The sequence below is a fragment of the Mercenaria mercenaria genome, unplaced genomic scaffold (genome assembly GCF_021730395.1).
Source record: "Mercenaria mercenaria strain notata unplaced genomic scaffold, MADL_Memer_1 contig_4982, whole genome shotgun sequence".
Taxonomy (NCBI): Eukaryota; Metazoa; Mollusca; class Bivalvia; order Venerida; family Veneridae; genus Mercenaria; species Mercenaria mercenaria.
Window position 1 is genome coordinate 1 of NW_026463256.1, and position 16,928 is coordinate 16,928.

Here is a 16,928-nt window from a genome sequence, read left to right on the forward strand (position 1 = left end):
AATCCAGGAATATAGGTTAGGTTAACTGCAACACTGTTGAAACATGGCGTTTAACCAAAAGCAAACAATCAGATAAAGAAAATACAGCTGTAAAGGGTCAAATCACAAGAGTTATGTCAAATTTCATTGTTCTTTCATTCCCTCATAAAATAAGTTTTTATTGATGTTTTGATTAAATAGCCATGTAGAAAACACGCTAAATATTTGAGTTGCGCATCATATTCATGAAGTATCGATTTAGAAAAAATATTGGATTCTGATTTTAAATACTTCACTGACACTTTTCATATATTTTGAAAATTATAAAAATTCAAACGCTAATTTGGTGGCATGTCCCTCTAGAACATCTCACATAGTTTAATAGGTAAGGTACAATACTGACAATCCATAGATCTTAGATCTAAGTACCAGATGACCCGTTTGTTTTCCGTATGAGGCGTATGCTCGCCGTTATTTGAATATGGGATAAGGCAGATGTTTGCCGTAATTTGAATAAAGTATGACGCATTTGTTCGCCGTGACTTCAAAGCTGGATGAATTTCAAGCCAATACTCTTTTCTAAGTATCAATAAAATTTCTTACATATATAATAACATGAGCAAAAAAGTAATCTTCAATAAATAAACAGATACTTACTGTTAAGATAGCGCTTTTTAAACACAATTATATACTGGCAATATAAGTACAATCGTGTAGTATTACAAAATGAATATCTCAAAATATCTCATCATGTTGTAATTTCACTAAACACTAATTATAGTCAAACTTGTGTTAAAGACAGAGACCGCATTGTCTCTGACGCCTGTGAATAAAGACCACCTGCGAATAAAGACCACATTTTTAATTTCCGAACTCAATATTTACAGTGTATATTTACTTTTTTGTTGAAAACCACATTGAATGTCTATGTCCATCCTCCTTTTCTACATTTAACAACGCCCTCTGTTCTCTAACATACTGGAATGCAGCTACCTCCTCGCAGTTCGCACTTCTTTGCGCGGAATTAAACGACCCATTGCTATGCCTACTTATTATCTTCCAACCTAAATCAGGGTTGCATTCCTCTCCATCTCGTGTTATAAACATGCGCTCTGCTTTTACCTCTACAGATAGTGGCATTTCAGTAATACTATTAACGAACTGCCGCCATGTTGTCAAGTTCATTTTTACAAAAGTGAAATGAATTCTCTTCATGTTATTCATCTCAGAGGGACATTTTAGCATATTGTCAGTGAATGTAAACTCATGTAAAGTAAGTTCACGGAGCTTGTGCAATGATGGTAACAATGTTGTTAATTTGTCTGTTACAACCCGATATGAAGAATTTTTGTCTGGAGAATTTACATCATACCGCAAAATAAGTTCTGTTAATTTGTTAGCTGTACAAAGATTATCGAGTACTTTCACGCAGTCTGTGCTCTTCAATGATATGCATTCATATATTTCTAGGTTTGAAGTGTTAACGCGTGTTATAATAACATGTTGGTCGTAGTTCAGGTACTGAAGTTGTTGATGCTCGGATAAATCAACTTCATTTTGTTCCCTGCACTTACTTTCTATCTCTGTCTCGAAACCTATTTCAGTTTGAATACGAATTGCTTCAAGTCTCCGACACTTCTGCAAAGATTTCAATACCGTCTTGAGATTGTCTGCTTGATATATATCAATTCTAAAGGAGCGGACACTATCAAGAAACATGTATTGCTCATTGATATCAGTAAATACATGATCGCAATCTGTCTTACTCTCTACGATAACGTCCCCTATATAAAAGTCACACAGAATATTGGCTTGACATGCTTGCGCCTCTTCTATACATTCTGAAATAACATTCTGGATATATAATATGAGAAATTTACCATCTAATCCATGAATTGTTCGTCTGTACTTTAGAAAACGTTTGTTCCTTGGAGTGATATCGTATATATACTCTGAAATCGGCGATGATCTATGCATTATTCGTCTGTACTCTTGAACACGTTTGTCCCTTGAAACAATATCGTATATATACTTTGAAATCGGCGCTGAGACTTGAGGCTCGAGACCACATAGTATAATGAATACATTTTCCTGTTCAAATACTTCATCCAAAGTCGTGCAATTATTGAAAACCTCCTTAATAAATGGTGCAAAATGACCAGAAAAATCTGAGTTTTCTGAATCGGCCGACACTCCGATATGAGCTTTTAACTTAATAGTAATATACACCGCGGCCAAGTACTCTTGTACTGTCTTGTGAACAAAGGAAAATAACGAACTGTCACTTGTGCTTGCATACAAACTTGGGCATCTATCTTCAGATACGATTCCTAGTTTTAAGGAACTTGTTTTTACTTCATCCGATATTTCCAGGTCTTCAAAAACAGAACATTCAAATGTCAAGGACGACTCCTTTTCCTTTGTGAAAAGTGTCTCATACGCCAAGCGCGACAATTCGTGAATGAGATATTTGTATATTTTACATAACTTGTTATTCATAAGATATTGAGGTAGCTCAATAAGTGGAAAATCTTTTGACATTTCCCTCATTTTTCTAAATAAACGCTCTTCTTCTTCTTCTTTTTTCTTCTTATCGTTCCAAGAAAAGAAAAGTTCAAGCATCGACGAGTGAAGAGCACATTTTGATGAAAATTGAAGTTTATCGTCAAACCACAGACAAATTAACTGTAGCAGCATAATTGGTACTTTTTTCATACTGACAATCGCTTCATTGTTTAGCTTATCTTCGCAGTCACTACAACTTTTATTTTCTGCAAATGTTTCATTCAGTACCCGAACTGTTTTCTTAATCATCATTTTAACAGACGATCGATCAAATCCTTGAAGTTTTAATCTTTGTTCTATCTCCTTGTCAGTTATTCCCAGCGCTTCAACTTTCCATGGTCGTGAAGTTGTTATGACGGTATAGTCCTTAGATGTATCACGTTCTGGAAGACCCTCCGTCTGGAACTGATTGGATGTCACAGATTTAGAAGACCATTCATCTAAACCATCAAGCAGGATAACAATATTTCTTGATTCCTTATTTAAAATCTCGTTTAGTATTTTGCTTTTATATTGTTTTTCGAGCATTCCTTGGATACTGACAACATCTTTAGAGTGACGAAGAGAGATATAAAACAAGAACTCAAATTTCTTCATTTCCTTGATTCCGTCAAACTCGTCTTCAATGCTCTGTTCTCCACTGTGTGCAATACACCAATAGTTTACCATACTTACGCAGAAAGTAGTTTTCCCGGATCCAGCATCCCCAAGAACGTAAATGGATTTCACACGGTTTCTGGCTATTGTGAAGATATCTGACATAGATTGGATTTCGGTTTCCTTTGGTCTTCTGTTTCCATCCTTTTTTTCAAGCGTCATTCTTGGTCTAACATACGACTCGCTGAAGTTACAGTGTTTACGTTCTGGCTTCAATGGTATTGCCGACACTTGTAACAGAAACTTTCTGTAAAGGCTCATCAGTATTTCTTGATATTCTAAACAAAAATATATAAATTATAGCAGCGGATATAAAATATATATTAATAGTAAAACAAAGAAAACAGTGTAATTTACAATATAAAGGACTCATAGTTTATATATCACATATTATTATATCACTTCTTATATAAATCTCCGGTCTTTAGTTTGTGTTATTTGTTTAAGTGTGTTGGTTCGAAATCAGACCAACATAATTTAGATAACACGGCCACTGTCAAGCAAATGCTGCATGTTTCCCTCCGGACATAATTTCAGACATGGGCGGGTACCCGTGCAGTACCACCACTGATGACTGTTCGTATAATAACCGGGTTGATTTCGTAACTGCAACATTACAACATTACGAATTTGCAATAATTATCCAAATTTTACAAAAAATAAATATAAGCTATGATAGGTCAAACTTTGCAACATTAAACAAATAACATTAAACTTCGTATTCAATCTTCGCACATGTATATTATATATATGCATATCTATATTAAATCTTGATTTATATTGTATATTGTTGTATTTGCATTCCATATATTTTCATTTATATTTAATTACATGAACTCTATTTGCTTTTTTGGTTGTACTATTTATTGTTAATTCAATTTTTATGTTTACAGGTTTGTTTTATTAATTTGTACTGTATCAAGTTTTCATTTATTGTTTTAAAAATACACTTTCCTTGCTTCTTTGTCACAACTGATTTTCATTGATTAAAAATAAACAGATTGACGGCTTTCATGACTAATACACAGTTCCTTAAGTCCGGTTTAGACCATAATGATGGCGTACATCGACTCATTAAGGTAGATACACGCCAATTCGCCGCGACAACGCGACATTAAACAACATTCTAATATGACCCGAATTGTTTTCCTATTCAAATAATCACTGGCAATGAAGACTAAAAATTGTGTGTTATTATGCAGCAATTCACTGTTTGTACGTCGCAATTATTACGTCATAGCATCAAACGTCATGGCGGCGTGCTTAAAAAGATACCATCATAAAACAGGGAAATATTAGGAGGATGCCATCAAGGATGACCATAACAATCCTTGATAACGTGTTAGAATTGAAATAATATATCTCTAACACTGATTTGCTCTAGTTAAAAAAACTTCCGTAATGGGCGCTATATATTCCATATTGGGATATGCAATGATTTGTACGAATTCTCATGTTAACTAAACGATAAATGCCATCATACGATAAAGTATCCGCATGAAATTCTAGTACCATTTGACGCACTGTTCTTCAATATGGAATCGTGTTTGTCTGCATTGTTTTTCATTTTAACAGAGAAAAAGAAGTAAAACAATAAAGATACCTAAGACAACATTTTCAACAACAACAACAAATCAAGTACAAAAGGACATATCAGATTAAACCAAATAGGATTTGACTACTCAGAATTTCTAAGTACAACTGGAAATGTGTCCATGGGACACAGATGCCCCCACTACATGACAAAGGACACATATCAACTTTGGGAAAACAATTTGTTGCCATTTAAAAAAAAATGCAAAAAATAACCATATATAATGCGTGTATCAGTGCTATACACTGGGCACGTTAAAGAACCAGGCTGTCTATTCGCAACGAGCTAGGCTAAGTTAGCCGGACAAGCCTGTATCTGATTTCTGATCTCTCTGTCGTGGGGGCTTTGTCTCACTCTGTCCCTCTGGTCAGATCGCTCTGTGTCTGTACTGAATTATGCGCCCTGTGTGGCTGCATTTGAACTATGTAAAGCGCCTTTGAACGTGAAATTGATCATGAAAAGGGCGCTATATAAATCTGGTATGATAATAATAATAATAATAATATAATGTACATATAAACATTTTCCTAGGTCAGGGGCCGCAACTGAATGAATGGGGACGCGAAACCCCGGGTGCACAACTGCACATGTTGACCAACATTTCTGTAAACTTTGGTGACTCTAGATTAAATACTTTTGGAGCTACGCGCGACACAACATTAAAATGACCAATTTTTAACTAGGTCAGTGGCCATAACTCCTACATGACTGAATGAATCCAGACCCGAAACCGCAGGTGCACAAATGCACCTGCTGGCCAACATTCCTGTAAACTTTGGTGACTCTAGGTCAAATACTTTTGGAGCTACGCGCGACAAAACATTAAAATGACCAATTTTTTACTAAGTCAGGAAACATAACTCCTACACGACTGAATAAATCCAGACGCGAAACCACAGCTGCACAACTACACATGCTGACCAACATTCCTGTAAAGTTTTGTGACTCTGCATCAAATACTTTTGGAGCTAGTCGCCATTCTCGGACGAACGGACGGACAAGGGCAAGTCTATATGCCCCCGTCCCACCCATCCCCTCCATAAAAAGGGCAAAATTCTGACACAATGCAGGTTACAGTTCTGGTTCTTGACCTATACAGTCAACTAATGATGATAAACAAGAGTGCTAAGTTTCAAAGCCGTAGCTCTCATAGATTTTGAGAAAATGTGGACCTAAACAAAAATTCTAACCGAGAAACTCAAATTTTCTAAGTAGAAAAAGGGTAATAATTCTGACAAAATGCATATCAGAGTTATGGTTCTTGACCTACACAGTAAACTAATGATGATAAACAAGTGTGCAAAGTTTCAAGGCTGTAGCTTTACAGTTTTTAAGAAAAGGTTGACCTAAACAAAAAATTTAACCAAGAAACTCAAATTTTCTAAGTACAAAAAGGGCCATCATTTTGACAAAATGCAAATGTTAGTTATGGTTCTTGAGCTACACAATTACTTAATGATGACAAACAAGCGTGCAAAGTTTCAAAGCTGTAGCTCTTATGGTTTTTGAGAAAAGGTGAACCTAAGACAAAAAATTTAACCAACGCCGACGCCGACGATCAAGTGACGATAAAATAAATCAGACGAGCTAAAACTGATTAGGAAGGTGGCGGGGTGGAGGAGGGGCGTGGGGAAGAGGTGTCTCGGCGGATCCTTAAAATCGATATGAGATATAAGTGTAAGAAATGTAAAAGAAATAGAAAGGTGGCGGGGTAGGAGTGTGAGGGTGGTCGATGGGGATTCTAAGAACTCACATGAGATATAAGCTAATGTAAGTAATGTAAAAAGAGAATTATGTGGCTTTGGGGAAGCAGGAGGGCGTAAAATGGAGGTGAGGAGAAGGGGTAGAAAAGTGTGGTTAGTGGTTAGAAGTATGCGTATGAGGGATACCGGTACATAATTGTACTAAGAAGCAATACGAGATATATGTCAAATTGAGAAATGTGCCGTAAAACTGTAGCAAACATAGTTTGAGTTATTAAACCCTAAGGCAAAGGAGGTCTGTCTGTCCCTTAATATGGCTTGATGATTATAGGGACAGTAGTTATAACGATGTAGTGAATATGAGAAAATCGCCATCAAGCCAGAACTATTAAAATATTTGACCCCAATGACCTTGACCATTATTATAAAACCTTACCTTAAAGTATATGTATGCGACGTACCAAGATCAATGTTTATGTAAAGTCTTATGATACACCGAAAGTAGTTAAGAAAATATACGCTTAAAAATTTATACTGAAACGATGGTAATATTGTGCCATTTTAAGATGCTAATTTTACGGCAGGTGTAATGAAGTATTTCGACCCCCATAGAATAACGACCCCCCGGTCATTATTCTATAGAAAATGTGACTCCTTTCCTGTAAAATATTGACTCCCCTTATAAAAAATTGACTCCTTTTGAAAACTCTATAGAAAAACTGACCCCTCCAAGTAAAATACTGACTCCCTAAAGATGACTCCCTTCGAATCTCATAGAATAACGACCCCGGTTATTACTCTATAGAAAAAGTGACTCCTTCCATGTAAAATACTCACTGCCGAAATTACTACATTCGAACTCTCATACAATATCGATTCCCGGACATTACTCTATTTAAAAAAGTTACTCTTTCCGTGTAAAACACCGGCGACGATAATATCTATTAAAAAGTGATCCCCACCAAACCTAACGGACAATTTTACTAAATCTACAACTCTAATACCCTCCATTGCCAATAGTTAACATTTTGATTGTACTACTACTACTGGTGCCACTACTTCTGTTGCTATTACTACATGTACTTCTTCTTCTTCTACTACTACTAACTATTACTACTTCTACTACTACTACTACTACAACTGCTACTACTGATACTGCTATACCTGCTTCCACTAATATGTCTTGTACATCTACCTCTTCTTCTCCTGCTGCTGTTGTTGCTGTCACTTATTCCTCTGCTGCTGCTGCTGCTGCTACTGCAACTGCCACTACCACTGCCACTACTACTATTACATGTACTACTACTACTACTACTTTCTATTGTTGCCGCTACCGTACTTTACTGCCGCTGCTAAGTATTGCAACTTCTATTAATACTAAGTTCTATGCTAGCAGTTTCTTGTGCAGTTTTCTTATGAAGAATAACTTCATACTGAAGTTTGCAGGGATTATTGACACTGGTGTGTATTGTGAACGTATTGTGAATTGTTATTTTCCTGAAAAAAAATGTATACACCAAGATACAGCGTCTAGAAATAGAATCCCTTTTCCCGTTGCGGAATGCTCTGATTTCTGTGTCAAGTGATGGTATCTGGGGCTAATGGTCAAACGGAAGGACGGACGGACGGACAAGGGCAAATCTATATGCCCCCCTCCCCGAGTGGGGGCATAAAATGCAGCAATTAGGCCTTAGATACATGAGTTATCACTAAATTTGACCAAATGACCGGGGGTCGTTTTTTTTATGGGAGTCAATATTCTTCGTGAGGTTCAGTTTACTTCACGTGGGGGAGTCATAGTACTATGACCTGGAGGTCACTTTTTCTATAGAATAATGACCGGGGGGGGGGGGGGGGGGTCATTATTCTATGGGGGTCGAAATACTTCATTACACCGGCAAGCTTGACACTAATAAGCATATAATCCACCTCTCGAAATATGCAGTTTTCTTCATATAAGATCATTCTACACATATTTTTAATTCCAATCAGCAGTTTGCATCTGTACCACTTAACCGCCCATTATATTTCCGTATTGGATACAATATAAAAAATTTGCTATCTGTAACTAATATGAAAATTTATAGGATCAAATATAAACAGTGATTACCTAATTTTGACCTGATGTATTCATACTGATTTCGTTGAGAAGACTGTGCTCTTTTGAGTTCTTTCATTTCCTGGAAATATACATGAATTATAACATGTTTTGCCTGTCACAAGGTTATGTTATTATCAGTGTAAACTATATATGGAACAGAAAATCACCGGTCTAAAAAGTCTATAGACTGAATGTTTACAAAATATTATTGTGTTTTCAATTGCATACTTCTACTTTTCGGAATATTATTAGCATCTTGCTTCGAACGGAAACCCTGTCCCATTTAGGAAGATCGTGACGACAGCAATATCTTAGTATTTATTTGTTTGAGAACGTTGGTTGTTTCCCTTTGTATTTTGGACATGCTTTGGAAAAAGCGTGAATTCGTCTTTTGGATTCGACACGTGCGCTGAATCACTCATGCTAGTTATGCCTCCCTTCGAAGAAGGTGGGGTATATTGTTTTGCAGATGTCGGTCGGTCGGTCGGAATGTAGACCAATCCGTTTCCGGATGATAACTCAAGAACGCTTGGGCCTAGGATGATGAAAGTTGATAGGGCGGTTGTCATCACCAGCAGATGACCCCTATTGATTTTGAGGTCTGTATGTCAAAGGTCAAGGTCACAGTGACCCTGAATAGTAAAACGGTTTCCGGATGATAACTCAAGAACGCTTGGGCCTAGGATCAAGAAACTTGATAGGGAGGTTGGTCATGATCAGCAGATGACACCTATCTATTTTGAGGTCAGTATGTCAAAGGTCAAGGTCACAGTGACCCTGAATAGTAAAACGGTTTCCGGATGATAACTCAAGAACGCTTGGGCCTAGGATCATGAAAGTTAATACGGAGGTTGGTCATGACCAGCAAATGATTCTTATTGATTTTGAGGTCAGTATTTTAAAGGTCAAGGTTACAGTGACCCTAAACAGTTAAACAGTTTCCGGATGATAACTCAAGAACGCATAGGCCTAGTATCACAAATTTTGATAGGGAGGTTGGTCATGACCAGCAGATGACCCTTATTGATTTTGAGGTCGGTATGTCAAAGGTCAAGGTCACAGTGACCAGAAACAGTAAAAAGATTTCCGGACAGTAACTCTAGAATGCTTGGGCCTAGTGTCAGGAGAATTGATAGTTAGATTGGTCATGATCAGCAGATGACCTCTATTGATTTTGAGGTCAAAGGTCAAGGTCGCATTGGCCAGGAACAGTTAACGGTTTCTGATCTTCTTGTCCAAACCACAAAGACTAGGGCTTTGATATTTGTAATGTAGCATCATCTAGTGATTCTCTACCAAGTTTGTTCAAATTATCCCCCTAAGGTCAAATATGGACCCGCCCTGGGGGTCACATGGTTCATATAGACTTATATAGGGAAAAGCTTTTAAAATCTTTTTGTCAATACCTACAACATTTAGATTTTGCCCACACGTATGGTTTTGAGTGGCAAGATGAACCTTGACATGAGTTGACCTTGATTTTGACCTACTGACCTACTTTCACACTTCTGTGCACCGAAAAAATTTTTGACCTTGACATTGACCTAGTGACCTACTTTCACATTTTTTGAAGGTATAGGCTTCAAATTTGGATCACATGCATAATTTTGTGTTCTGAAATGAAATTTGACCTTGATTTTGACCTAGTGACCTACTTTCACATTTCTCAAGCTACAGCCTTCAAATTTGGACCACATGCATAGTTTTGTGTACCGAATAAACTTTGACCTTGACATTGACCTTGTGACCTATTTTCACATTTTTGAAGGTACAGGCTTCAAATTTGGACCACACGCATAGTTTTGTGTACTGAAATGAACTTTGATCCTGAGATTGACCTAGTGACCTACTTTCACATTTCTGATTGTACAGACTACAGATTTGGACCGCATGTATATTTCTGTGTTCTGAATTGAAATTTGACACTGATTTTTACCTACTACCTACTTTCACATTTCTCAAGCTGCAGCCTCCGAATTTGAATCACATGCATATTTCTGTCTACCGAAATGAACCTTGACCTTGATATTGATACAGTGACCTACTTTCACATTTCTCAAGCCAGAGCTTTCAAATTTGGACCACATACACATTATTTTGTACCGAAATGAAATTTGACCTTGATTTTGACCTTGAGCTAGTCCTGAAATTTGGAACATTCAAAAATGGTTCAGTGGATGGCACCAAGATCACTTTGTAATTCTTGCTAGGTTAATAGGTTAAGGTGAAGGTCAGATTAAACCAGAATGGCAGAACTTTTGTTTACAGTGAGCATATAATTTCTGTTCTTTGTGCAATTACTAAATGCATCAAGGGGGCATTTCGTGTTCGACGAGCTCTTGTTACATAAGTAATCAGTCTTTAATGTAGAATGATCTCTTAAATATGAACTATATGTTATATATTGTGTATACTTGATAAGTATGTCTGATGATGTTGAAAGTAATCCGGGTCCTCTTATTAGTAAAGAACACTGCCTTTCAATATTTCATCAAAATATTCGTATTTACGGAATAAATTTGACTTCATCACAGAAAACGTTTTAGAAATGGATATCCTGTGCTTCACTGAAACTAAACTGGATTCAAATATACATGATATAGATCTGCAGTCATCGGGCTTTGAATATATGTTCAGGAAGGATAATTCTTGTCATTCAGAGGGCCTAGTTTATATATCCGCATTCATAAGGCCTAAAAGATTATGTAACTTAGAAATTATACTTCAAGAATCAGTTTGGGTGGACATTAGAGATAAAAAACAATTTATTTATTATGTTCAATATATAGACCACCTCATTATAAGGTCGAATTATGGGATTAACTGAACAGTTGTCTTGAAATGGCATTAGAATTAAGGCAACAGGTAATAATTGTTGGATATATAAATGAAGATCAATTAAATATAAATAATCATTAATTTAAAGATGTACTTTTAGTAAATAACATGACCAAATTGAATATTTTAAGTACACCGTCAAGAATCACGCAAAATACTCAAACATTACTAGATCCAATAGCAGTAACAAACAATATCCATGGTTTTGACTCGGGTACTTATGAAACAAAAAGTGAAATTAGTGACTATTTCGGAACCTATGTTTACCTCAAAGTTGATTTCGAGTCTAACAAACCTTTCAAAAGAAGAGTCTGGAATTATAAAAAAGCCGACTTTGTTAAACTTAATACTTTAATTAGAAAATACAGATTGGACCAATGTCTCCAATTAGCTGCGTCGACAAAGTAATGGAACGTATTATATTCAAAAATATATATATAACCACTTACACGACAATTCTTTAATATTTCAAAACCAGTCTGGATTTCTACCAGGTCATTCCACGGTATACCACCTTATTGACATTTATAATCAAATCTGTAAAGCTATAGACAACAGAGATTCTACTTGCATCATTTTCTGTGATATATCCAAAGCATTTGATAGGGTTTGGCATAAAGGTCTTGTTTTTAAACTTCAACAGTATGGAATTCTTGGAAATTTGATCAGACGGTTAAGTGATTATTTAAAAACCAGTGGCTTCAACTTTTTCAAATTCAAGTTATTTAGATGGGGGTGTTCCACAAGGCTCAGTGTTAGGTCCTTTATTATTCCTTATTTACGTCAATGATATAGCAGAGTCACTTACAAGTATTACTAGACTTTTCGCAGATGATAGTTCTCTATCTGTATCAACAGTGCCATTGCTTTTATGGAAGAAACGCTTAATAATGATCTTATGTCTATTACATCATAGTTAGTTAATTTTAATCCTTCTAAAAAGGAAGTTATGTTTTTCTCGTTCTGTAATAGAAAATCGGCCAACTTTATTTTTTGACAATGTACAGCTTAACTTTGCCGAACATCATAAGCATCATTCAGTCAGGGCGAGTCATGGCATCAGCATATCTCAAATATTGTATCTAAAGCATCGAAAATCCTTGGTTCGATGAAAATGCTAAAATTTAAAGTTCAAAGAAAAACACTGTATCACATCTATATCTATATCTCTTCTTTACGACCTCAGCTAGAATATGCTTCTTTAGTTTGGGATAATTGTGCACAATATGAAAAGGAAACCTTAGAAAAATTACAATATGAGGCAGTTCGGGTAGTTACTGGCCTAACAAGATTAGTTTCAATACAAGAATTACTATATGAGATAGGTTGGGTAACACTCTCCGACAGAAGAAAAATTCAAAAATAAAATTACTTTTAATATACAAAGCCAAAAACCAATTATTACCACAGTACTTGACACAGTTATTCCCCCTACAGTTGACTTATGACAATCACTACTGGTTAAGAAATAATGCCGACTACGCTTCAGTAACAAAAAGAACTGAAATTTATTCTAAGTCTGTTTTACCATCAGCATTACAACTTTGGAATGATCTTCCGTTAAATATTCGAGACTCAGAATCACTATCTACTTTTAAAAGTAAACAGAAAAAATTATATCAACCGCCAGTACGTTCAAACTTTTATCGTTAAAGGTGAAAGGTTTCCAGCCGTTCATCATGCCCGTATTAGAAATAACTGCAGTAATCTAAATTCTGATTTGTAAAACAATCATCTCTTTTCGAGCCCGTTCTGTGAATGTGGTGCTGAGAATGAAAATGCTGAGCATTACTTTTTCACTTGCAAACGATAAAGCCTTCAGAGGCTGACACTATTCTTTAATACTAGAGCCTTTCATCCTCTTAGCGCAAAGAAACTCTTATTTGGCATTGATACTTTAACAGAATCCCAGAACGAAATATTGTTCAAAGAAGTACAAACTTATATTAAGGAGAGCAAAAGGTTCAACATAAAAAATGTAACTGCTGCAAACTTATTTAGCAAAACCTGGGGGCGGTGGTGTCAGTACTAGAGGCAACTGAACAATGAATATGATTCTTCAAACAACATACAAAGATATATAATAACTGGTCAATTATTTTGTTCTGTTACAAAATCTATAAGACTATAAGGATTCTTTGGAATGAAATATGTAGAATGCAACCAGTTATAATAATAGCATTGATTCCGTGAGATTATTGTGGGTAGAATTTTCTAGGAAATTAAATGAAATACCCAAATGGACAAACATTGTAGGTGTTAGTGCTGTTAGTAAATGTTCTGTTAAATTGTCAGAAACTCAAACTGTAAGAAACATGTTAAGTTTACATCCATTTATGTCGCGGCATTGTAACGTTTTCACAGAATTTAAATTTTATTAATTTAATTTTAATATGATATTGCGAAGTGGGAATATAAGAGTACCCAAAACATATATATGTATTCAAGTAATAGTATTTTTCAAAGTAATATTTTAATTCAGTATATTATCTAGTAAATTGAATAGTCATGCGTGAGAATATAATCCGTATAGTGAAGTTAATTGTCTAGCCGTGGTTGGTTGTTGGTCCTTTCTAGCTATGCACCGCCGACCATGATTTATATTGGTTTAAGGATGACATGGTGTAATAGGCCTCAATTTCACCAAAAGCGTACAGACAACTTGATAATGTAAGCTTTAAAATGAACCTTGACTGGTATGTCGGCGTTGTAGTCTCATTTATAGCCTTCGAAGATGCTTGCGATCTCTCGGCCGGTTTTAGCTAGAAGACAATAAATATCGTCGAGGAGTGCGTGTTAATTAAGTCGGTGCATGGAATTACTAACAACTTGGTCAAGGCATTTTTTTTAAAACAAAACTAAGAAAAATATTTTTTATATATAGTTTTGGCGTCGTCCGTCCGTCTATCCGTCTGTCCGTCCGGAGCCATATCTAGGAAGTGGTTTGGAATATTTTAATGAAACTTCATATGCATGTTCACCACTATAGGGAAATGCGGCCTGTAAAGATTAGGTCAGATTGCCCAAGTAACACCAGAGTTATGGCCCTTAGTAGTTTCTAGTGTTAACTATATAGGGTACTATAATAATTTCTGTTAATAACCTGTGACATATTTGACCTAGAACTATGAAACTTGAAATAAATTTAGAACACCATAATGTGGAAATGCATACTCAATTTCGTCAGGATCTCTTAGTAACTTCAGAGTTATTGCCCTTTAATTTTTTAAAATCCACATATTTGTACATAACAAACTAACCAATTGGTAGAATTTCATTAAACTTCTTTTATTGTTTTCTATGAACATTTATTATCCACATGTGAAGTTGTGTACCCATACCCGGTCACACCCCGCCCCCTCCCCCCACCCCCCATTTTTTTCGTTGTTTTAATCTTAAACCTTCCATGAATATTTATCAACATGCAAAGTTGTCCCTTTCCCCACCTTACTACTCCACCCAGTCACCTCACCACCCCCAACTTTTTATGCCCCCACTTTGGGGGTATATTTGCCCTATCCGTCGTCGTCTTCCGTCGCGTTGTCCTCCGTATATACTTAGATCCAAACTTTCAGGAATGTTGTCAGCATGTAGTTGTGCACCTGGTTCGCCCTGGAATTCATTCAGTTTCATGTTAGGTGTTATGGCCCTGATTTAGTCAAAAATGGTATTAATGTTGTGTCGCGCATAGCTCCAAAAGTATTTGACCTAGAGTCACCAAGTTTACAGGAATGTTGGTCAGCATGTGCAGTTGTGCACCTGGGGTTTCGCATCCGGATTCATTCAGTCTTGTAGGAGTTATAGCCCCTGACTTAGTTAAAAATTGGTCATTTTAATGTTGTGTCGTGCGTAGCTCCAAAAGTATTTGACCTAGAGTCACCAAAGTTTACAGGAATGTTGGTCAGCATGTGCAGTTGTGCACCTGGGGTTTCGCGTCCAGATTCATTCAGTATTGTAGGAGTTATGGCATCTGACCTGGGAAAAAATTGTCATTTTAATGTCATGTAGTGGGGGCATCTGTGTCCCATGGACACATTTCTAGTTTTTTCATTTTCCCCCATCAGTATCTATTATCAACATGTGAAGTTAAGTACACTCACCCGGTCACTCCTTATTTTAGTTTTTCAAACCTTCCATGAATATTTATCAACATGTAAAATTGTAAGCACCCCCCCCCCACCCCCCCCCCCCCCCCCCCCCCCCCACACACACACACATACACACACACTCCCCCGTCAATACTCACGTTTCAGATTAATTACTTGATTGTGCTGTCTTAAGGACTTCTGTTCTTTTAAGTTCAAATGTAATGAAATTATTTGCTTCTTAGTAACATCATTAACTTTTGGCCAGATATATTTCTTTGCCATTCCTCAAATAACAACCCCATTCGGCGGCGGATACCAATTCATCGAATTTGCTTGTTTTACTTAAGTTCGATATAATTGATTAAAAACAAAAATAGTCATTCCACTGGTTGGATGCGTTTTGGCACCATCATAGTTCGACGGCATTAATTTTGCCAGGTTGTATGATTTTGGCATGCGGAGATTCAGTTTGATAACAGTTATCAATTACTTTGAACAATAAATGGTATTTCAAAAAGTCTTTGCTAAACCTCTAACGTCTGGGTCGGAAGTTTTTTTTTTTTGTTCATAATGAGCACTGTTATTTAAAAAAAGGTCAGTATGTTAAGTGTTTTTATCTAATGCTTTTTTGTGTTCTCCTACTCCTGCATTTTGCAAATTTAGACATGGTAATAATGTGAAATAGCCATGATAGTTATGCAATATTATCAAATGTTACAGCTTAAAGCTGAGAACACTTGTCTCAAGGTGCGCATATACAAAACTTGTTTGAACAGTTAGATCACGTGACTGTGACTATCTATACGGGGATTTCTTCTTTTGTAAACTATAATTTATACCATACATAAAAAAATAAAATATTTAAGTTAGAATTATAGTATCCGTGTTATCGAATCCCTGTTTATTTCGTACATACTAGTCTCGAATATAGTGTCAAAACCTGTGTAGGTTTGATATATATCTAAGCATGCTTGGGTTACTTCACAAAGTTTACACTTGCATTGTATATCATGATTCCGTGATATTTTGGCTTTTCTTTGAACAGTATGATTATTAAGTAATTACTGATTTGTTTAATGTACGTGTATCCTTGGCAAGTTTTCCCCATGCAGTCATCGCTGGTGATAACTGTTCTTTCGCTGGGATACAAATGATATTAAATTTATTTATTAATTCATCTATTTTGTTGCTTGCCAGTTTTCGCTATGGTAATTGTGTTTTAGTTTTTTTATTTATACTGATAAATTAGTTCTGTCGGGTATGACAGACGTGTTGGGTCAGACGCTTACTCACGTGCCAAAGCAATGATGATATAATAAGTCCTAATTAATTATAATGGTTGATAATTTTGCGTATTCCTAAATTATTGCTGCCGTCATACCTGATCATATACGGTCCATTGA

General features: G+C 36.1%; 1 protein-coding gene across 2 annotated transcripts in view; it reads right to left on the reverse strand.

The window, feature by feature from the left end:
- Positions 1–551: 551 nt before the first annotated feature.
- LOC123566694 (uncharacterized) overlaps positions 552–16,928 on the reverse strand; it is a 44,797-nt gene continuing 28,420 nt past the window's right edge. For both annotated transcript variants that reach the window (XM_045361004.2, XM_045361003.2), the window contains exons 5-6: positions 8,609–8,678; positions 552–3,479 (exon numbers count right to left, since the gene is read on the reverse strand). In XM_045361004.2, the coding sequence (XP_045216939.2) occupies positions 874–3,479; positions 8,609–8,678 (2,676 nt within the window). In that variant the 3' untranslated portion in view covers positions 552–873. The remainder of the gene's footprint in view (positions 3,480–8,608; positions 8,679–16,928) is intronic.